Here is a 23,791-nt window from a genome sequence, read left to right on the forward strand (position 1 = left end):
TAAGTTCAATGAGTCCTTGTTTTATATATCTTGGTGCACTTAAATTTGGAGTTTATATATTCATAATGGTTATGTCTCATGCTGTATTGATCCTTTAACCATTATGTAGTGTCCCTTTCTGTCTCTACTTGTTTTCTTTACCTGAAAGTATATTTTATCTGAGATAGAATTGCTGTTCCTGTCCTTTTTTCTGTATTATTGGCTTGTAACATCTTGCTCCATTCTCTTACACTAAGCTTTTGTTCATCTTTTCTTTGACAGTGTGTTTCCTGGAGACATAAAATAGGTGGATAGGGTTCTTTACTCTGTTTAGCTGCTCTGAATCTTTTGACAGATGAATTTAGGGTGATTATTGATATATATTGTTTCCTTACATCCATTCTGGCTTTTGTTTTAAGGTTGTTTAAGATTGTTGATTCTTTTCCCATTTGCTCCTCTCATTTTGTGTTTTATTTGTTTATTTTTCCTCCAGGATTATCACTGGGGCTTCGTGTCAGCACTACGAATCCACTGCTCCTGGAAGCTATTTTTCCCATTTTATTGCCCTTGTTATGGTCGTTACTGTTATTGTGATTATAACTATTTTTGTTGTTGTTGGGTAGGATAGTGAGAAATCGAGAGAGGAGGAGTAGACACCTGCAGACCTGCTTGTGAAGCGACCCCCCTGCAGGTGGGGAGCTGGGGCCTAGAATCAGGATCCTTACATTGGCCTGTGCACTTTGTACCATATGCGCTTAACCCGCTGCACTACTGCCCAGACCCCATGGATGGTTTTTTTTTTTTAATAATTTATTTCTCTATTGGGGAATTAATGCTTTACATTCAACAGTAAATACAATAGTTTGTACATGCATAACATTCCCCAGATTCCCATTTAACAATACAACCCCCACTATGTCATTCAGCATCTTTCATGGACCTGTATTCTCCCCACCCACCCACCCCAGAGTCCTTTACTTTGGTGCAATATGCCAACTCCAGTTCAGGTTCGACTTGTGTTTTCTTTTCTAATCTTGTTTTTCAACTTTGGCCTGAGAGTGAGATCATCCCATATTCATCATGGATGGGTTTTTATAGTGACTTTATCACGGATTTTGTTTGTACTTTCTCTTGCTCTGCGTTTCTTGTTTTGTATTGTGGCTACATTAAGTACAATAACTAAGATATTGCATCTTTTTAGTTATTTATTATTTTTAACATATTATATCTTAAAAAGATTTTTTAAAGTCTTGGACTAGCTAGCACTAGATAGTATTGTTCTGTCCATTAATGCCCCACCCTTTCCTATTTTGTTGTTCTTTCTTATTTCTTTTGTGTTCTTATTTGTGTTCTATGGCTGTTCACCTCACTTAGAACATGTAATCCTTTGTTTCTTCTTTTCCTATGGGACTTCTTTCAGAAATTCCTGCAGGATGGGGTTGATGGTGGCAAATTTCTTTAGCTTTTGAATATTTGAAAAGTCCTTTATTTCTCCCTTGTATTTGAAGGACAACCTTTTGGGAAAGAGTATACATGGCTAGCAGTTCTTTTCTTTTAGTATATTAAATGTGTCATTCCATTCTCTTCTTGCCTCTAGAGTTTGTAAAGAGAAATCTTATGAAATCCTGATAACTTTACCTTTGTATGACACTTCTTTCCTTTTTCTAGTAGCCTATAATATTCTTTCCTTGTCCTTGAGTTTTAATAGTTTTACTATGGTATATCTTGCGCTCAAAGTGTCTTTCTTTCTTTCTTTTTTTCCCCTTCCTTCCTTTCTTCCTTTTCAGAGTGTCTTTTATACCCTACCTTAAGTTTTCCCTTCATGCTTCCTAACTGCTTGGTAAATTCTGTTTTAATTTCTTCTTTCATGTATTCAGTTGCTTGGAGAACTCTCTCCAAGAAGCTCTTCCTTTGTGTTTCCTAGCCTCTTAATAAAATATTCTTTCGGCTCTTGAGTATGCTTCTTAATGGTGTGCTTACACTGTTGGAGAGATCTCATAATGAGTTTTCTATAGTTTTTCTCTGATAGTCTCTCTCTCTATAAAATTTCCTGGAGTCCTTCTATTTCATTTCTGTCTTTTTGAGTTGTTGTGTTCTGAAGTTTGACTTTACTATTTCTCTGTTGCTTTTATATTTATTGTTCTACTTACTGCTAAGCCAATAGGTGATACCATTATTATAATTACTAGATTTCACTTTGTTTATGCATTTGGTGGTGGGAAGATTAGGGATTGTGGTTATGTTTCTTGTTATTCCCTTAAGCTCTTTTATACTCTATATAGTGCTGCTTTTTTTTTTTTTTTCCTTCAGTGTTATTGCTGGGGCAGGGTGCCAGCACTATGAATCCACTGTTCCTAGTGGCCATTTTTCCATTCTATTGGATAGGACAGAGAGAAATTGAGAGAGGAGGGGGGAGTAGGGAAGGAGAGAGGAAGATACACACCTACAGACCTTCTTCACTACTCATGAAGCTTTCTCCATGCCTGTGAGGATCTGAGGCTCGAATCGAGATTACTTATGTAGGTCCTTCCTCTTTGTACTTTGTGATCACCCAGGTACACCACCACCTGGCCTCCTGTAGTGTGTATATATGGCGTATTTGTAAAATTTCAGTCTGTATTCAAGCTATGGGGGGTTGCTACTAGGTGGCAGCTGTGTTTGAAGTAGCAGGGTTCAGTTTACTATTTGGCCATCAACTGTTGTCTATTACCCTTTAGCTTCCAGCTGCCTCAAATTATCTTCTTCATGTCAGCCTTAGTTTGGGCATGGGTAGACTAGGCTGGTCAGGCAAATCTATTGATACTGTGGTCTGACCTCACCACCAGTTCAGCATACTCTTACCCCCAAGGCCATGAGCCAAATCTCAGAGGCTACCCCCTCTCACAGTCAGCACCATGTGCAGGCTTGACTGATGTTGCTCAGAGGCATAATGGTTCAGTTTATTGCCAGAACTCCCAATCTCCGTGTGCTTGGTTTTAGTCCTGTTCCCCCTCTCAACCCATCCACACATACCAGCACCAACCTAAGGCTTTGGTTTCTGTGGATGTCCCAGCTGCAGTTTAGTGAGGTTTGTGGGTTTGATGGTTGTCAATGTTTTTTGTTGATTTTTTTTTTTTGGGGGGGGATTCTTTACTGTTCACTGTTAGTCCATAGCTACATCTCCCAACAGTCTTCACTCTGACCTTCCTCTAATATGCAAAGAGACAAGAGTCACACCTGTAGCATTGCTTCACTGTGGGTGAAGTGTTCCCCCTGCAGGTGGGGGCCAGAAACTTGAACCTGGATCCTTGCACATGGTAATATGTGCACTCAGCTGGGTGTGCCACTGCCCATCCCCCTTTAGCTGTGTCTTTTACCTGGATCAAAATGGAAGAAGACATTTGGCATCAGCTCCATATATTTCTATTACCAGTTAGCTTTCAAGGGGGAATGTTTCACCATCTCCATTGCTTTTGGTTTCTTCCCAAGTCTGTTAAGCCCAGAGAAGCAATTCTAATAACAAATACAGGGGATGCAGTTATAGATAATTTATTCTGTTCATTTATTAACTTTTTGTGGATGGTTTTAGTCTCCAACATGGATTTTACAGAGACTATATCTCTTTTTTATATTGTAAGCAATAATAAAGAAAACGAGCTTTCCATTCCCTATATATGTCTCTAAGGCTTTGCTGTGGAAAAATAACTTTTATTGCATTTTTATTGGAAGCATAATATATGTTTATTGTCCAAAAATGGAAAATATCCACAACCAGTAGGAAGAACATTAAAATTGCACATAGTTCCACAATACAAAGATTACTACTATTAACATTTACTATGTATCTACTGTTATCCTTTCAACATGACTTCTTTTTTTTTTTTTTTTTCCTCCAGGGTTATTGCTGGGCTCGGTGCCTGCACCATGAATCCACCGCTCCTGGAGGCCATTTTTACCCCCTTTTGTTGCCCTAGTTGTTGCAGCCTCGTTTCGGTTATTATTGCCATTGTTGACGTTGCTTTGTTGTTGGATAGGACAGAGAGAAATGGAGAGAGGAGGGGAAGACAGAGAGAGAGGGGGAGAGAAAGATAGACACCTGCAGACCTGCTTCACCGCCTGTGAAGCGACTCCCCTGCAGGTGGGGAACCGGGGGCTCGAACCGGGATCCTTACGCCGGTCCCTGCGCATTGCGCCACGTGCGCTTAACCCACTGCACCACCGCCCGACCCCCTCAACATGACTTCTTAAAAACAAAATGGTCTAGGATTCTCGATAATACTTTTTTCTAATAAAAGCATATCTTCAGCATCTTCCTGACACCAAATCCTGTTATAAAACATCATTCTGATGATTGCACAGATATCATTATTTGGATACTATTCGTATATTTTATTTTATTTTGTTTTATTGGGGGCTTAATGGTTTACAGTACAATTTTTGCCTCATAGGCACAACCTCTCATCTTCTTGTGATAGGTATCTTCAGAACACTCTCTCCCCTAACCCTAGGTCCTTTTTACACTACTATGCACTAGGAACCCAGTGTCACTCCGTCCTATCCCTTTCCCTCTTTCTCCAGAGTCCTTTGTTTTGGTGCAGTATAGCACACCCAGTCCAAGTTTCACCTTATGTTTTACCTTACGGCATTTTTTTTTCCTTTAAGTTCCACCAATGAGTAAGATCACTGGTTCTCCCTTTTCTGGCATATCTCGCTCAATATGATACCTTTAAATTCTGACCAAGATATTGAAAGGTAGATGATCTCATTGTTTTTAGTGGCTGCATAATATTCCATTGTATATGTGTACCACAATTTTCTTAGTCACTCATCTGCCATTGAGCATCTGAGTCACTTCCAAGTTTGGGCTATTACAAACTATACTCCTGTGAACTTAGGTGTGCATAGGTCTTTGCAGATAGATGTTTTGGTTTTCCCCTGGGAATATTGCCAAGAGACGGATTGCTGGGTCATAAGGTAGGTCTATTTCTAGCCTTCTGATAAATCTCCACACTACTCTCTACTGGAGTTGGACTAATTTCATATGCTTTATTTTAATACTAATGCTAATACTAATATATTTTTTTCTAGATTGAAAAGGTTCTTCAGCAGGGAGAGATTGGAGACTGTGCAGAACCCTACATGGTTATCAAAGAAAGTGATGGTGGAAAGGTATGATATTTTGAGTGTTACTTAATGGTGAATTCCTAAAGTAAACCCATTTTTTCAGACGTTTTCTCCAAAATTATTCATGGGGTTTAATCCATAATATATTCCAACATGAGACATCGATTGAGATGGCACTGTTGGTAACTTCTTGAAAGTATCACTCCACCATCCATGGGATTCCCCCCTCAGTGCCATTCATGGTGCTCACATGTGGTTCAGTGACTCAAACCCAGGGCCTCACATATAGTAAGGTGTGCACTGTACCAAGTGAGCTATTTCCTAGCCTCTGTTTGTTTGTTTGTTTTTTAATTTTTTTATTGGGGAATTAATGTTTTACATTTACAGTAAATACAATAGTTTGTACATGAATAACATTTCCCAGTTTTCCATATAACAATACAATCCCTACCAGGTCCTCTGTCATCCTTCTTGGACCTGTATTCTCCCCACCCACACACCCCAGAGTCTTTTACTTTGGTGTAATATGCCAATTCCAGTTCAGGTTCTACTTGTGTTTTCTTTTCTGATCTTGTTTTTCAACTTCTGCCTGAGATTGAGATCATCCCATATTCATCCTTCTGTTTCTGGCTTATTTCACTTAACATGAATTTTTCAAGGTCCATCCAAGATCGGCTGAAAACCGTGAAGTCACCATTTTTTATAGCTGAGTAGTATTCCATTGTGTATATATATATACCACAACTTGCTCAGCCACTCATCTGTTGTTGGACACCTGGGTTGCTTCCAGGTTTTGGCTATTACAAATTGTGCTAATAAGAACATATGTGTACACAGATCTTTTTGGATGGGTGTGTTGGGTTCCTTAGGATATATGCCCAGGATAGGAATTGCAGGGTCATAGGGTAGGTCCATTTCTAGCCTTCTGAGAGTTCTCCAGACTGTTCTCCACAGAGGTTGGACCAATTGCCATTCCCACCAACAGTGTAGGATGGTTCCTTTGACCCCCATAACCTCTCCAGCATTTGTTGCTGTTGTTACCTTTTCTGATGTATGACATTCTCACAGGAGTGAAGTGGTATCTCATTGTTGTCTTGATTTGCATTTCTCTGACAATCAGAGACTTGGAGCATTTTTTCTCGGCCTTTTGGATCTCTTCTGTGGTGAATATTCTGTCCATCCTCCCCCCATTTTTGGATGGGGTTATTTGTTGTCTTGTTGTTGAGATTTGCAAGTTCTTTATATATTCTGGTTATTAGCCTCTTATCTGATGTATGGCATGTAAAGATCTTCTCCCATTCTGTGAGGGATCTCTTGGTTTGGGTAGTAGTTCTTTTGCTGTACAGAAGCTTTTTAATTTGATGTAGTCCCATAGGTTTGCCTTAGTCTTTGTAATTGGATTCGCTTCATTGAAAATGTCTTTAAAATGTATGCAGAAAAGAGTTCTGCCAATATTTTCCTCTAAGTGTCTGGTAGTTTCTTGTTTAACATCCAAGTCCTTGATCCACTTGGAATTTACTTTTGTATTTGGTGAAATATAGTGGTTCACTTTCATTCTTCTGCATGTTTCACCTCAATTTTTCCAACACCATTTGTTGAAGAGACTCTGCTTTCCCCATTTAATAGTCTGGGCACCTTTGTCAAAGATTAGATGTCCATAGATGTGGGGGCTTACTTCTGGGCTCTCAATTCTATTCCACTGGTCAGTGTGTCTATTCATGTTCCAGTACCAAGCAGTTTTGATGATAATGGCCCTATAATACAATTTGAAATCTGGGAGTGTGATGTCTCTGGTTCTGTTCTTTCTTCTCAAGATTGTTTTGGCAATTCTAGGTCTTTTCTGGTTCCAGATAAACATTTGGCCTCTGGTTTTTAAAACATAGTATTTTTGGAAAACACTTGATTAGTTAGGGCCCCACTATAGATTAATAAATTTCAAATGAGATTTATTGAACTAGAGACTTTTCATTAGTGACTTAATACTTATTTACAAAATTATAAGATAACAGGGGTATAATTCCACACCGTTGTCACTGCCAGAGTTCTGTGTCCCCATTCCCTTAATTGGAAACTGCATTAGTTCTCCCAAGATCACAGATATGCACTGATTATTACTTCTGTAACTGTATTTTTATATATTTGTCCATTTTTTTTCTGTGCTCCTGCCTTCTCTTCTTTTCTAAGTCACACCTACTACTTCTGAGTTTCCTTCCTTTTTCATTTACCCCTCCAGGAGTATGGATCAAAATTCTTTATGGGGTGTCAGAAGGTAGAAGTTCTGGCTTCTGTAATTGCTTCTCTGTTGGACATGGGAATTGACAGGTTTTTTCTATCTCTCCCTAGTGGAGTAGGACTCTGGAGAGGTGAGGTTCCTGGACACATTGGTATGGTTGTCTGCCCAGGGAATTCAGGATGAAACCATAGTATCATCTCTTAACTTGGTGGCTGAAAGGTGGTAAGATATAAATCAGGACAAAATGCCTAATAAACAGGAACCAAAAAAATAGCAATATAGCAGATAAGAATAGGAATTTTAGGGTGGAGAGATAGCATAATGGTTATGCAAAAACTCTCATGCCTGAGGATTCAAGGCCCTAGGTTCAATCCCCTACACCACTATAAGTCAGAACTGAGTTGAACAGTACTTTGGTAAAAAGAAAGGAAGGAAGGAAGGAAGGAAAAAAGGAAGGGAGGGAGGAAGCAAAGAAGGAAAAGGATAGGGATTTTAGCGTGAAAAGAACCTAGGAAGTCTATTTTAGGTGTGTTCCTAGAAGCCCATCACTTTGGTAATTTTTGCTTGAGCTTGATACCTAACATGGAGGTGGTCTAAAAATATTGTCTGGGAAGATGGTGTCAATTGAAAATAGGACTAAAAAGCTGGATCAAGGCAGAGAGTAGCTCTCATACTTGAATAAAATATATATAATTATAACTAACTGTTTACCCCATCAATTTGACCCAAGGCCAATATATATGTATATATTTAGCACAAGAGCCTGTATAATCCCCCAGATCCTTCTCATTCTGTGGTCACAGTCCATGGTCATCATTGGGAACATTCTGGGCTGCACTCATTTTTAGGACTAGTCTTCCTTGAGTGGCAGAGTAGGATGATTCAGCCTCCCTTCAGAGAGTGAGGCACTCCCTTCCTTTTCCAATTCATAGTGAGGCTATGTCATGAACAAGCCCACAAGAGGGCTTATAATGACATTCCTGATGGAAGTAACCAGTGATTGTGGAGAGAGGGCTCTATTAGAGGTCTAGGCTCATATTATCTATGGTAGAATCCATGGATTCCCTGAATAGGGACCCAGATGTGAACTAGAGACTTTTAAAAACCATAAATTTTATTTTGAGTGATGATTAGCTTTTTATGATTACAAGATCTACTTTTTGTGTTTATTTGTTTATTATTTATTGGATAGAGACAGAAATTGAAAGGGAAGGGGGAGTTAGAGAGACAACTTCAGTATTGTCTCACTGCTTGTGAAGCTTCCCCTCTGCAGGTGAGGACTCAGGGCTTGGACCTGCATCTTTGCACATACTAACATGCACACTCAACCGGTTATGCTACCACCCAGCCCCTTTAATCTATTTTTGATTCTGTATTTTAAAAGAACTTAGAAGTGTTGTCAACATAATAAGTAAGTTATTAAAAAACTTTTATAAAGGAACTGGGTGGTGATGTACCTGGTTGAGCACACATGTGACAATGTAAAGGGACCCAGGGGACCCAGATACAAACCTCCAGTCCTCAACTGCAGGGGGAAAGATTTGCGAGCGGTGAAGCAATGCTGCAGGTGTCTCTCTGTATCTCTCCCACTCTATCACCCACTTCCCTTTCAGTTACTGTTCTGTCTGTATCAAATAAGTAAAGATAATCTCTCTGGACAGATTGACCTCACCAATATATCCTAGAACCACATCTCTCCAGAGCCCTACACCCCTAGAGAAAGATAGAAACAGGCTGGGGGTATGAACCCACCAATGCCCATGTCCAGTGGAGAAGCAATACAGAAGCCAGGAATTTTGGTCCATATTCCCAGAGAGGGATAAAGAATAGGGAAGCTTCCAATAGAGGGGATGGGACATGGAACTCTGACGTTGGGAAGTGTGTGGAACTGTAACCCTCTTATCTTAGAATCTTGTCACTCATTACTAAATCACTAATAAGAAATTTTAAAATATTAAAAAAAAACTTTTACAGATCTTTTTTTAAAAAGTTTTTGAAAAACAAGGTCAGTTGGAACTTTTGTAGATGATGTATCTTCTATGACAAGATTCATTTGTAAATCTGAGTCATGTATGCAGCTCCTGAGAGTATGGTTGATTGGACTCCCTGGTATAATAACCTTTGAGCATTTTTTTTTTTGAGCCAAAGGTAAATCTAATAATAGAATGTAGCTTTTCTTTTTTTTTTTTTTAATAATTTTAAAGCATTTTATTTATTTATTCTCTTTTGTTACCCTTGTTGTTTTTATTGTTGTAGTTGTTGTTTTTTTTCCCTTTTTTTATTGGGGAATTAATGTTTTACATTCAACAGTAAGTACAATAGTTTGTACGCGCATAACATTCCCCAGTTTCCCATATAACAATACAACCCCCACTAGGTCCTCTGAATCCTTCTTCGCCACCCACCCACCCCAGAGTCTTTTACTTTGGTGCGATATGCCAATTCCATTTCAGGTTCTACTTGTGTTTTCTTTTCTGATCTTGTTTTTCAACTTCTGTAGTTATTGTTTTTGAAGTTATTGATGCCATTGTTGTTGGATAGGACAGAGAGAAATGGAGAGAGGAGGGGAAGACAGAGAGGGGTCTCCCTCTCTCGAAAGATAGATACCTGCAGATCTGCTTCACCACTTGAAGCAACTCCCCTGCAGGTGGGGAGTCAGGGGCTCGAACCGGGATCCTTCTGCCGGTCCTTGTGCTTTGTGCCACCTGCACTTAATCCGCTGCACTACCACCTGACTCCCAAGAATGTAGCTTTTCTTTAAACTACTTGTAAATTTTGCATTTCCTTAGCTGAGTCATTCAATTTTTTTAAAAAGCATTTATTTGGGTTTGAGCAGTGACACATGTAGCTGAACACATATATTACCAAGCACAAAGACCCCAAGTTCAAGTCCCCAGTTCCCACCTACCAAGGGAGAAAACTTCATGAGTAGTGAAGCAGTGCTACAGATATCTCTTCCTCTCTCTCCTTCTCTGTCTCTTCCTCTCCTCTCAATTTCTCTGTCCCTATTAAAAAGAAAAAAATAAAGTTATAAAAAAAAGACGACCAAAGGGACCTAAATTTAAAGAGATTATTTATGTGTTAATAAAAGAGAGAGATAAGAAGAGAGGGAGAGAACCAGAGCATCACTCTGATACGTAATGATGCCAGGTAGCAAACTCAGGGCCTCATGCTTGACAGTCCAACATTTTATCTACTGTGTTACCTCCTGGACAGTGTCAGAGGTGGTTTGACTTGAAATGAGTATTATATTATGTTTTTGTTTGTCTTTTCCCATTTGCCTCCAGAGTAAAGAAAAGGTTGAAAAACTAAAACTTCAAGCTGAATCATTCTGCCAACGGTTGGGGAGATACCGAATGCCTTTTGCCTGGGCCCCCATCAGCCTAACGAGCTTCTTCAGTGTGTCCACTCTGGAGAGGGAGGTAACTGAAGTGGAGTCCATGACTGGTAAGATTTTCAACTGCAGTGGGGAGAGTACCCACTGTGCCCACTCTGAGGCTGACTGCTTATGGGGGGGGGGTTGAGAGTATAGTAAGTTGTGGGGAGTAGGAAGGAAGATGATGCCAAATGGGATAAAATGCTGTTAAAACTAGATTAGAAGGGTTTGATTGGACTGATCCCAAAAGGATTCTATAAATATCTGTTGACTTTAAAATATACTCTTTTGGGGACCGGGTGGTAGTACAGCAGGTTAAATGCACATGGCGAAGTGTAAGGACCAATGTGAGGATCCCAGTTTGATCCCCCAGCTCCCCACCTGCAGGGGGGTCACTTTACAAGTGATGAAGCAGGTCTATAGGTGTCTATCTTTCTCTCTCCCTCTCTGTCTTCCACTCACTGTTTCTCTCTGTTCTATCCAACAATAATAATAGCAATAACAACAAGGGCAACAAAATGGAAGAAAAATGACCAAGAAGACAGCTAACTAGAAACTATAGTAACCGTTTGTCATCCTCACTATAGTTGACTTCTAAACATAAAAAAGACAGAATTTCAGACAGCTATTATGGTGCAGTGAGAACATTTGCCCATGTGTTAACAGCTGTACTGTAAACCATTAACCCTTCAGTAAAGTGATTAAGCAGAAAGGAAAGGTAGATCACCAAGTCCTTCGAAAGCAGAACTCAAGTTTCTCAGCAAAAATTACTAGTTCCTTAACAGTTATTTTGCCCAGTGCCATGAAAAAGAAATTTTAAAAAAGTTACTTTTCCTAGCTCTGTAGATCTCTCCCCTCTCCTCTTTCTTCCCTCCCCCTCTTCTGCAGCTCACCCTGGATCTGAATCTCAAGTCCCTTCACATTTGGGTGTGGAACTGTTCTCCAGAGTGCTGGGGTTCTCAAGTAGACCCACTTCACCTGTGGCAGAGTTCCTCTTGCCCTCAGTGCTTTTGCATCCAGCAAATACTTAAGTCCACATTCTCATGTCTCAGGCGTGCCTTCACTCTGACAGTTCTGAAATGTTGCCTTGAGCAGAGGAATGGAGGAAAAAGGGATTCTGTTGTTGCCATTGCAAATCCGGAGTTATTCTTTCGGGATTACCAGTCACAATTCCTGAGTTCCTGCTGGCTTGTCAGTAACAAGCTGCACTTTTGTGCGTACTAAGCTTTACACTGTACTGGGGGCCGAGGAGGGTGCCTAGTAATAAGAGCCTCATACACTTGTAACATGTACTCTAGCTCCACCCCTGACTCAGTGTTTTTGTTTGTTTTGTTGTTGTTGATCAGTGCCAACGTCTGTGTAGACACAGGTGACTATTTGAATGAGCTGTGCATAGAACCTTGATATGGCTACATTATAAAGGAGGGAATTCAGGAATAGGGCTTGCTGGGGTCCCAGTCAGAAAATTAAATATAGGAGCCAGGTGATGATGCACCTAGTTAAGTGCATACATTGCAGAGCACAAGGATCCAAGTTCAAGCTCCTGTTCTCCACCTGCAGGAGGAGGAGAACTGCAGGAGTGGTGAAGCAGGGCTGCAGGTGTCTCTGTTTCTCTCCCTCTCTGATTTCACCCCCGCCCCCAGTTTCTCTCTGACTTTATCCAATAATAAATAAATTAAATAAAGGGATTAAAAATTTAAAAAGAGAAAATTAAATATATTGATATTGAGGCAGTTTGGGAAGCTTAGGGTGGTAGTGGTAGCAAGAAGTCCTAGTCTAGTATTAGGGCAAGAATTAAGGGCAAAAGGGCTGGTGAGATAGTATAATGGTCATGCAAAACCCTAAAAAAAAAAAACCAAAAAATAGAAGAACCTTCCACGCCTGAGGCTTTAAGGTCCCAGCTTCAATCCCACTGCCATCATAGCAGAACTGAGCAGTGTTCTGGTAAAAATAAATAAAATGACAATAATAAAAATTAAAGGTAAGAGAATTTTTAATGAGACAGTTGGCAATAGTTGTATTTCAAATTATTTTATCTTTCAAAAGAAAACCCGTGAGCTACTAAGCCACTGATATATAAATCATTTAACTCCATTAACTTTGTTTAAAAAAACAAACACAAAACTCAAGAACCAAAATACAAAAAAACTAAGGACTCGGGAAATAACAGAATGGTTCTGCAAAAGACTTTCTTTCCTGAGGCTCAGTGTTCCCAGGCTCAATCCCCAGCACCACCATAAACCAGAACTGAGCAGGATTCTGGAAAAAAACAAAACAAAAAACCAAACAAGCAAACAAAGCAACTAAGCTGGGAGTCAAGGTAAACACAGTAATCAGAGCAAGAGAGGAAGAAGTTTGGATTTAGAACCTACACACAGACTAACCCTACCTTGTTTCGGTCTTGATCCCAAATGCCTTCAGGGGCATTTGAGTACATGCCTCTCCCAGTGGAATGCACATGTAAAAATAAACTGGGAGTAAACTCTGTTGTTAAATAAAGCTTATCTGCAGCCCCTGTTCTGGCTACAGCTCTGAACTCTTCCTGGGTGGCCTGTAGTCTACCCTTCCTTCATTGTGTGAGGAAGTTAGGGGACCCATTCATCACCTCCCACTCTGGTCAAAGGAGGATTATTGGGAGAAAAGTTTCATTCAGCACAAACCATGTTCATAGCTTCTGTTTAGTGATTTTATTTTGTCGTTGTTTGTTTAGTGACCTTAAATGTTGACAAAGATAAGAGCAGCTGTTCACTGAGATGGAAAAGCAGACATGAGGATGAAAGCTATGTTTCTTACAGGAAGAAGCTCTGTGGGTGACCGGAGAACTCTGCCCCAAGCTCGAAGGCTTTCTGAAAGAGCCCTCTCCTTGGAGGAAAATGGTCTTGGCTCAAATTTCAAGACTATCAACATGACCATTAACAGCTTTTACAAGCAGGTATCTCCTCACATTCCAGTGTGTCTTGAAGCCCCATGTGGCAGAATGTATAGTGAGAAAGAGAACCAGGTACTCAGCCTCACTAAGCAGCCTAGAGTTCTTGGTCCATAATAGGGGAATAGAGCTACTTGATTTCTGTGGCTCTTGGGAGAGATAAATAACATGAGGCATCTCAAAATTTCCTTCTTTTTTTTTTTTTACAAAGACAGAAATTGAGAATGGAAGGGGGAGGAGGAGGGGAAAAATAAAGAGAAACACCTATAGCAGCGCTTCACTGTTTATGAAGCTTCCCCCCTGCAGGTGAGCACCAGATACTTAAACTTGGGTCCTTACACATGGTAAAATATGCTCTCAACCAGATGCACCACCAGAACCTTGTTCAAAAGTGCTTAAAGTGCCTGAGATCTGGCACATGCTCAGTGGTGGGTAGGTGTGTGCATGTGTATGTGTGTGTGACAGAGAAAAATTGGTGGTGAGGTGGAGAGAGAGAGAGAGAGAGAGAGAGAGAGAGACCTGCAGCACTGCTTCCCCACTCATGAAGCTTTACCCCTGCAGGTGGGGACCAGGGACTTGAACCTGGGTTCTTGTACATGACAATATGTGTGCCCTACCAGGTGCACCACTGTGAGGCTCTGAAGGTTAGTTCTTTTAATTGAGAGGATTCATGCCTGTCAGTATGTAAATCATCTGATGTGCATTATTCTGGCCAGTTTATTGATTGAAAATAATCATCCCTCCTTGTTCTCAATGTCCCTGGCCTGACTGTTGACTGCTAGGCCATTCAGGCTTCTTAGGGCTGCCCCATTGTTCACAGAGAGTGGCCATTGCAGATGCCACATTTTACCCCATCATTAGACACTGAGATTATCTAAAAAAAAAAAAAAAAAAAAAACCAACTTTTTCCTAGACTAGTCAAAAATCATAAAGGGGCCAGGCAGTGGGTCACCCAGTAGAGCACACACATTAGTCTCCAGTTCTCACATGGAGCGGGGGGGGGGGGGGGGGGGAGCTTCATGCTTCATGAATGGTGGAGCAGTATTGCAGGTCTCTCTCTCTCTCTCTCGCTTGCTTTCTCTCACTATGTATGTGTCCATTCCATCTCAATTTTTCTCTGTTTCTATAAAAGAATTATCCACCAGGGACAGTGAATTTTTCATGTAGGCTCCAAATTGACCCACCTATAACCTTAGTGGCAAAAAAAATTAAAAAGTCCTAGAGACAGAAAAATACAGTGATAGTGACCAGGGGCTGGAGGAAGGGAAGGGGAGAGGATATGGAATTAATTATGGATATAGAATTTCAGCTTTGTAAGATGAAAATTATGGAAAATGAGAGCTGGTTGATGACTCACACAGTACATGGACACATCATCTTGTATGAAGACCCTGGTTCAGGCCCTCAGTCTCCATTTGCATGGGGCAGCTTCACCAGTGGTGGTGCAGTGTTATAGGTTTTTCTCCTTTTCTCTGTTTCTCTTTCTTTCTTTCTTTCTTTCTTTCTTTCTCTCTTTCTTTCTTTCTTTTGTTCTTTCTTCCTCCTTTCTTTCTTCCTCTCTTCCTTTCTCTCTTTGTCTTTCACCTCTATGAAAGAAGAAGAAGGGGAACCAGCCACTGGTAATGATGGAACCATACAGGCAGTGGTAATACTTTTCCCCCTTTTTCTTTTTGGTGGAGAAAATTGAGAGGGAAGGGGGAGATAGAGAGTGACAGAAAGAGACACCAGCACACTTATTCCTCTCTCATGAATCTTCTCTCCCCCCCCCATATGTGGGGATTAGGGGATTGAACCAGAGTCCCTGCTCATGATACTGTGTGTGCTTTACCAAGTGTGCTGTTGTCTGGACCCTATGTTTGCCCTTCTTAATCAAGATAGATATGAAGAAGATAAGGATAGGAAGAAGATGGAAAATTGTTCTCTCCATCTCTTTTCTTTCCCCTGATGTTGCTGTGGCTTTACCATTCACAGTCACCTTTTTTAGACAGAAAGAGACAGAGACAAGAGTGACAGAGGGAGAGAGGAAAAGAGACCACAACATTAAAGCTCTCTAGTGCTGGAGGAGCCAGGCTTAAACCTGGGTCATGTATATGGAAAAGCCAGCTCACTATCCAGGTGAGCTGTCTTAGCAGTCCTGTTGTCTGCTTTAAATCATCAAAGAAGGGGGTCAGCTCGTTCTGTATTATTTCAGGGAACAGCACCAGCATCACTGGGGAAACACTTGTAGCATAGATTTTGAGTGATCCAGCAAATTTCTTCAGCATGCATTGTGTCTGGAAGAACTCCCAAGAGACTGAGTGGTGGTAGTGGGGAGTAGGAAAGCAGGAATGCTTGACGAGATGTGAACTGAATTATCTCAGAGTCAATGATGATTTCTGTGAAAAGCATGCTAAAATAAAAGTGGGAAGATGCTAATCTTCCCCAGTAGCAGGAACAGTGAAATTGTGCATGTGCAAGGCTCTAGTGCCAGAATGCCACCAACAGAAATCTTCCCCTCAAATTTTGGTTCCTATCTCAGGGGTTGTCACTGGTGGGTCTCTGCTAACTCTGCCTTTTCCCTTGGCAGGAGGGAGATCGCCTTAGTGATGAAGACTTATTTAAGTTCCTAGCTGACTACAAGAGATCCTCTTCCTTACAGAGAAGAGTCAAGTCAATTCCAGGTGGGGACAGCCTGTCTTTAATTTCTCTCTTTGACACCGAGAAGCCTATATCTTGTGCAGCAACGTATAAAGTTATGTTGGTCCAGGAACCTGTGGGGATCTCACTTTGAGCAAATCTATTAATCTTTCTGGTTTTATTATAGGGAATTGATTCTGTACATAGGCATCATGCTTTTTTTTTTTTTTTAAAGAAAAACATTATCTGACAATTACCTGAGAAATTTATTTTATTAAATGCTGTATGACACTCTGAATATTTAAAAAGGGGGAAGGGGAGATACTTAGGTAGGTGAAGACACTTCTGTTTTGCTTGTTTTGATAGAAACAGAGACGCAGAGAGAGAGTGAAGTTCAGATTTGAACTTCAGTTTGCATACGTGGCAAAGTAATACACTACCCAAGTGAACTGTTTTGCTGACCCAGGAGGTACTTCTGCAGCACCCTGGGGTTATCAAGGAACCCAATTTAAAAATCTCCCATTTATGCTGTTTGGAATGCAAAAAATTACTTCATGTCATCTCAGTAAATAGAATTCTAGTTGTTCTGGAAAGGACTTTAAAGATCCTCTGATCCATTCCTACTTGTTTTTTTTTTTTTTTTAATTTCATGTTTTGTTTTGTTTTTTAATTTTTGGAAACTCAGTTCTGAAAGTTGTCATGAAATCCCCTTTTTTTTTCTAACTATAGAAAAGTAACTCTCAGTTCCTAAATTCAACCCATTCTTAGCCTGATTTTTAATAATATAGGGCAATCTTCTTTGAGTTCCCGGTCACAGGACAGTGTTCCCCGTCACAGGACAGTGTTCCCCTCCTAGAAGCAGTCTGTTCTTCCCCTCTAGGCTTGCTCAGACTGGAGATTTCCACAGCTCCAGAGGTGCTCAGTTGCTGTCTGACTCCTGAGATGCTGCCAGTGAATCCCTTTCCTGAGAACCGAACACGTCCACACAAAGAGATTCTGGAATTCCCAATCAGGGAGGTCTACGTTCCTCATACTGTGTACAGGTAAGAAGCAAAATGAGAAAAGTTTCAAGGCTACATGTAGACATTTGGTTGTTGAATGCTTTTTTTGCATTTTCCTTTCAGCCCGTCTTCCTACTTTGGGGGAAAACAAAAGACAGTATTTATAAAACTGTAGATAACTGCTAGATCGCTTTCTGAATGTAGTCAGGGGCTGGGTAGTGGTGTACCCAGTAGAGCACAGTAGAGTAAAGGAATCCCCATTTATCTCTGATCACCTGCAAGGGGGAAGCTTCACAAGAGATGAAACAGGGTTGCAGGTCTCTCTCTCTCTGTGTCTCCCCCACCCCTCTCAATTTCTTTATATCTCTATGCAAAATAAATAAATAAAAGTATTAAATAATAAATATAGTCTGTCTAATATAGTCTTCCTGTGAAATGCTGTTTCTGTCAGTTGCCATTGGAATTTAGGATTACAATGGTTATGTTCCTTCCAGAGACGAAAGAATGTTCCTCTGGATCACCTGGGTTTTCCCAGGTGCAGAAGGACATATTAAAAGAAATATTATGATTTTCTAAACAATAGCTTTGGTAACATGAGGTCAGAATTCTTCCATAGAGTTTATAGCAATGATGGGATTGTCCCACAGATGTGCTGCTTATAATAGTTTAGCTGCATGTGGTTATTTGAAATGTGACTAGTGCCATGGAAAATCTTAAACTGTAATTTTGTTCAACATCAGTTAATTTAAATTTAAATTAATTTAATGACACATGGCTGGTGGTTACCATATTGGACAACATGGAACCAGACAAGGAGGGACCCAAAGGTTGGACTGCCTCTCTGTTTCTTGGAGGCCTTTCACACAGGGGCTGGGAGAGAGCTTGTCAACATAGATTTTCACAGATGTCCCTACTTAAATACTTGCTTTTTTTTTTTTTTTTTTTAGTTATTATTGTTGTCGTTGTTGGATAGGACAGAGAGAAATGGAGAGAAGAGGGGAAGACAGAGAAGAGGAGAGAAAGACACCTGCAGACCTGCTTCACTGCCTGTGAAGCGACTCCCCTGCAGGTGGGAGCCGGGGCTTGAACCAGGATTCTTATGCTGGTCCTTGCCTTAGCGCAATACTTGCATTTTTAAAGACTTTTTTTTTTTAATGTAAAGAATAATACTATAACAGCACAACAGGGAATGGCCAGTGTTGCTGTACCTGAACTAAGCATGAGGCCTTATGTTTGAGCTCCATGGAGCTCCATGGATGGTGGATTGGTGCTGTGATATTTCTCTTTTCTCTCTGATTCTTTCTCCCCATTTCTCTTTTCTCTCAATAAAAATGAAAAGGTTGGTCCCAGGAGGGTACTTAGCAGTATCATACATGAACAAGGCATGAAGTTCATTCACTAGCACCATGGATACACACAAACCCCAGATAGTATCATTTTTTATTCGTTTAAAATATACGTAAATGGCTTGACACTCACATGTACTGTGCTTTTTAATCAGTGGAGTAAGTTTTTCTTTTCTTTTTTATTTGATTTATTTTTGTTATTATTTATTATTAGAATAGAGAAAAACTGAGGGGAGGGAGGAGAGAGAAGGGGAGAAAAAGAGACACCTATAGCCCTGCTTCACCACTTGTTGCTTGCCTCCTAAAGGCAGGGATTGGGGGCTTGAATCTGAGTTCTTGCACCAGGTGTTTGTCACCACCTGGCCCTGAGTTTTTCTTTTATATTTGAGCATTACTGTGGACATATGAATTTGATCAATTCAACATGTTACATTCAGTCATTTTTTTTTGTTTACTCGTATTTCCAAAAGTTCACTCAGCAGGAATTCTATAATTGCCTGCATTTTAGAAAGATTAATATTGATAGTTTTTTACTGTATTATTATACAGTGTAATAATACAGTGGCCTTTGTGTTAAAAGGTCAATTCTTATTTATTTATTTTCTATTGATAATTTTATTTTCAATTTGGGGAGTTTCTAAATACTGTGTGATGGGAATTTTTTATCCTTTTCTCTCTGTACCTAGTGGTGGATGTTTGCCTAAGGGAAAGGGAATTACTAGGCTACAAACCGTGTACATATTCTTATTCACACTACCAGTTTGTTTTTCCCCAGATTGTAACATTTGAAGTTTTGTGTGTGTTTTTTTTTTTCATCAGTGTGAGAGAGTTCTAAATTCCCAGATCTTCACCCATACTTCTCCAACCTAACCAATGTCTATTTGTGGGAATGAATTGCAGTAAAATTTCAGAAACCCATCTAATCTAACCCTCTCCCACATTCCCAGATGCAGATAAGTGAGTGGTTTGCCAAGGTACAAAAAAATCACAGTGAGAAATACAGATAACCATCCATCCAATCAGAAATGAGCCTCTTTGAATATGGTTGAAATATGCCTGTACCACTCCCTTTATGATGCAGCTTTTTTTTTCTTTTTTTTAAATTCTGTTATCTTTATTTATTGGATAGAGACAATAAATTGAAATCAAGAGGGAAGAGGGTGATAGAGAAGGAGAGAGGCCAAGAGCCACCTGCAGCACTGCTTCACCACTTGCAAAGCTTTTCCCCTGAAGGTGGGGACCAGGGGCTCGAACCTGGGTCCTTGAGCATTGTAATACAAATGCTCAACCAGGTGTGCCACCACCTGGCCCCTTGTTTTTCTATTCTTTTTATGTACAAACTCAGCCTAGTCTGCCTTCTAGAAAACATTTCTAAAATCCAGTAAGTAGTTTTAGTTCTTCAGTCCCTAGAGAGAATGAAAATGTCTGTTTATGGATGCTGTGTTTGTGGTTTTTTAGAAACCCTATCCTGTCACTGGGGGAAAAAATGCTTGTACCCAGTGAATTCTATCATTGTTCAACTTACCGATCTTTTTAATCACTCCTGGGAGGCATCTACAACTCTCTCTGCTTCTGACTGCAGACATTTTCCTTTAATTACATCTCTGCAGGACTTTGAATGCATTAGTAGCACGCAGAATGATTCAGATATTTAGGCATGCAGAGAAGGGCAAATTTGAACAGATTACTTGGGCCCCAACTTGGCATCATGAGAAATGGACCCACAGGGGCAAAGTGAGTATTCTTTAGTTGTTCTGTACAAGGTAGCAATGCCAGGGCCATCCATGAAAAGCCAGGTCTTTGCTCTTGGGAATGACAGGCTTAGTTGTGTCTTCTTTTAGTTCCCAGGCTCTGCCGTATTTGATAACTTGTTTAAGGAAGGAAAGGTAATTGGACTTGGTTCAGAATCTCACTATATAAAACATGCCAAGAGAGCCTTTTATCCAGCTCTCATGTGCTGTTAATTTTTAAGGATTGCATACTTTGTAGTAATTTTGAGAGTAACTGGGTCTTATGTTGATTCTCTGCTTGCCTACACTTCCCTTCCCATTTCATTAAATGGAAATGGAATAATTGGGTCAGGTTTAAACCTTAGGTAAAATTGGTGTTGACTTCAATTTGCTGTCGGAGACGTAGTCTTCTCATTTCTGTCACTCTTCTCTCCTTTCTTTTCTTTAAAATACTTGTAATTGCTAGACTTTCCTATCTCAACTTCCACCCCCAAGTCAAAAATCTCTCTTTTTTATGTATTTATTCCCTTTTGTTACCCTTGTTGTTTTATCGTTGTAGTTATTATTGATGTCATCATTGTTGGATAGGACAGAGAGAAATGGAGAGAAGAGGAGGAAGACAGTGAGGTGGAGAGAAAGAGAGGCACCTGCAGACCTGCTTCACTGCCTGTGAAGTGACTCCCCTGCAGGTGGGGAGTCAGGGCTTGAACCGGGATCCTTATACCCGTTCTTGCGCTTTGCACCACCTGCACTTAACTCACTGTGCTATAGCCTGACTCCCCAAAAATCTCTTTTTAAGCAACTTTGTTTAAACATATTTATTTTCTGGTGTATATAACAGAATTGGTGTAAAGTCTTAACTCTCCCAAGTGTTTTCTCATCCCAGTAAGGAATAGCAGGCCCTGTTTCTTTTAGAAGAATTTTCCTCTGACTGAATGAGATTTTGGACACCATCCTCAGGGTTTGGCATGTCGAATAATGCTCTATTTGCATGGCTTGGTCCTGATCACAGCTGTATGCCCTCAAGAACATCAAATCAAAGTAACTGGAGATTTATGGAACACATAAATGTAGAGATAATTCTTTGTTTTATAGAAGATTAACTGCATGAGCTTGAAATGTGGCTTGACTTAAGAAAATGTGAACTACCTGGAATTTGGTGGCAGTTATATCTACTGAGCCAAGTGTGAAATGCCTATAGTGACAAAGCCAGGATTCAAACTTCCGGTGTGGTAGTTTTAACACAAGCTGCAGAGTTTCCAGAGGTGGAGGCAGCTGCTATATGACAGATTTCTGGCCAGAATGAGGTTCGGAGTCAGACATTCTGGGTTCTTAAGTGAGAGGGCTTAAACCCGGTTCCTCACTCATGGTAATATATGCACTCTACTGGTTACAACTATCAAGTTAAAGAGAAACCCTTTTCTTACCCTTTCTCTCTTTCATTTTTTTTTAAATTGCCACAAGGGTTATCATTGGGACTCAGTATAGGCACTACAAATCAACTGCTCCCGGCAGCCATTTCCCTGCTCCCCCCTTTACTTTATTTGATAGGACAGCAAGAAATTGAGAGGGAAGATGGAAATAGAGAGGGAAAAAGAAAGGGGCTGGGTACCCAGGTGGCACACCTGGTTAAGTGCATATGTCATCATACAAAAGAACCCAGGTTTGAGCCCCTACTCCCCACCTATAGGGGGTCTGCTCCAGGAGAGGTGAGCAGGTTTGTAGGAGTCTATCTTTCTCTCCTCCTCTCTGACTCCCCTCCTCTCTCAATTTTCTCGATCCTGTCAAATTAAAAAAAAAAATAGAAAGGAAAAAAAATAAAAGGGAAAAGTGACTGCCAGGAGTGGTAGACTCATAGTGCAGGCACCAAACCCTACCAATAACCCTGGTGCAAAAAAAAAAAAAAAAAGAGAGAGAGAGACAAGCTTCCCCTGCAGGTGGGGAGTGGAGGCTCAAACCCAGGTCCTTGTGCATGGTAGTGTGTGTGTTCAACAGGGGCACAACTTCCCAGCCCCCTCAAGTAGTAGCTTTATTGGAGAACCATACCAGATTTCAAAAACACCCCTGTACACTGTGGAGATTGCTCACTCATAAAACAACCCCACACTCTGAGAGAGGAGCTGAATTTCTAGAACCGGAAGTTTTAGTGCTGGGACTGGCCAATACCCCCGTGCCAAGGGCCTGGTCATCTGTAATGCAGGGGCTCTCTCTCTGGGCTAGAGAGAAGGAGCTAGAGGTGCTCCCTGAAACGGACTCAAAGGAGGCCAGTACTTGTGCAGAGAGAAAAGCTGGAAAACTTAGGTTGACACAACACAGGATCATCCCAGTGTGAGCCTGGTAGTGTGTATGTGTCCCCAGATTGAGAAAAGTGTAGTTGTTAGCCCAGGGATGTGTCTGAACCACCTCTTGACTTATTTTCCACATGACTGAGCAGCTGGTAACGAGATGCCAGCTGGTTTCTGGTGTGGGGAGAAGGAAGACAGTGCAGTCTAGGGTGAGACCTCTAAGGGCATTTCATCTTGTGCCTGCCAGGGAGTGAACATGGAGATCACAGGCACTGAGCTTGTAATGAGCTTGTTAAGCTCCTCACAGTGGCCCCATTAACTGGTGATTACATTACAGAAAGCCACATCAAGTATAGCTTCCTCTCTCATCCTAGCCCCAGAAGCTCTGAGGGATTTGTGTGCAATCATCAGACTTGCTGTGGATGGCTCTGAGTGCTGAGAACACAACTTGTTAAATGGGTTTTCAGGCCTCCTCCTTGTCAGCACAAAGTCTGCATTCTCAGAGCCTGCCTGCCATCTGGGTTGATGGGGATGTGTCTCTAGCTTCACGGTGCAGTTTCATAGTGTGTGTGTGGGGTGGGGTGGTGGCAAAAAGAATGGCATCAGATAAACATACAAGCTGATGTGAATCTAATATAGATCTAGTACAGTGAATAGACTTTCCTTTTTTTTTTTGTTACTGGGAATTTTTGCATGCTACACTAATCCCACTGTTTTTGGTGGACTCTTGTTTTTCTTTTCAATATTAGGCCAGGGTGGGGAGAGGAAAAGGGGGAGAGAGAGAGAGAGAGAGAGAAATCACAGCACTGCTCCATGGCTCATGAAACTTCCCCTGTGCATGGTGCTCCCATGTGCTTCCCGGGACTTGAACCCAGGTTCTCCTACATTGTAAAGTAATGTGCTCGACTGGGTGGACTACCTCCCTTGTCCCATTGGTGCATTCAGCATCCTTGTATGGATGAGCCGTAAGTAATGTAATCCCATAGTGATGGGTGTCTAAAATGTTGCCAACCTTTGGATAGTACAAAAGATGTGACAACGAAAAATGCTATATAGCCATTCACACATATACTGACATTATGTATATTTCAATTTCAAGATCACCTCATTGAGGAAATGTTAAATTACGGAACTTTTGTTGTCACAGGGTACATTTCCACATTTCCCTAAGATAAGTGTCAGTATATTTCATCCCC

General features: G+C 40.8%; 1 protein-coding gene across 3 annotated transcripts in view; it reads left to right on the top strand.

Annotated features, from left to right (window-relative positions):
- DOCK8 (dedicator of cytokinesis 8) overlaps positions 1-23,791 on the top strand; it is a 220,581-nt gene that overhangs the window by 66,562 nt on the left and 130,228 nt on the right. For all 3 annotated transcript variants that reach the window (XM_060199742.1, XM_060199743.1, XM_060199744.1), the window contains exons 9-13: positions 5,047-5,127; positions 10,603-10,762; positions 13,487-13,623; positions 16,184-16,277; positions 17,114-17,276. In XM_060199742.1, coding sequence (XP_060055725.1) covers positions 5,047-5,127; positions 10,603-10,762; positions 13,487-13,623; positions 16,184-16,277; positions 17,114-17,276 — 635 coding nt within the window. The remainder of the gene's footprint in view (positions 1-5,046; positions 5,128-10,602; positions 10,763-13,486; positions 13,624-16,183; positions 16,278-17,113; positions 17,277-23,791) is intronic.

This window comes from Erinaceus europaeus, chromosome 10 (assembly GCF_950295315.1).
Source record: "Erinaceus europaeus chromosome 10, mEriEur2.1, whole genome shotgun sequence".
In the NCBI taxonomy this organism is placed as follows: Eukaryota; Metazoa; Chordata; class Mammalia; order Eulipotyphla; family Erinaceidae; genus Erinaceus; species Erinaceus europaeus.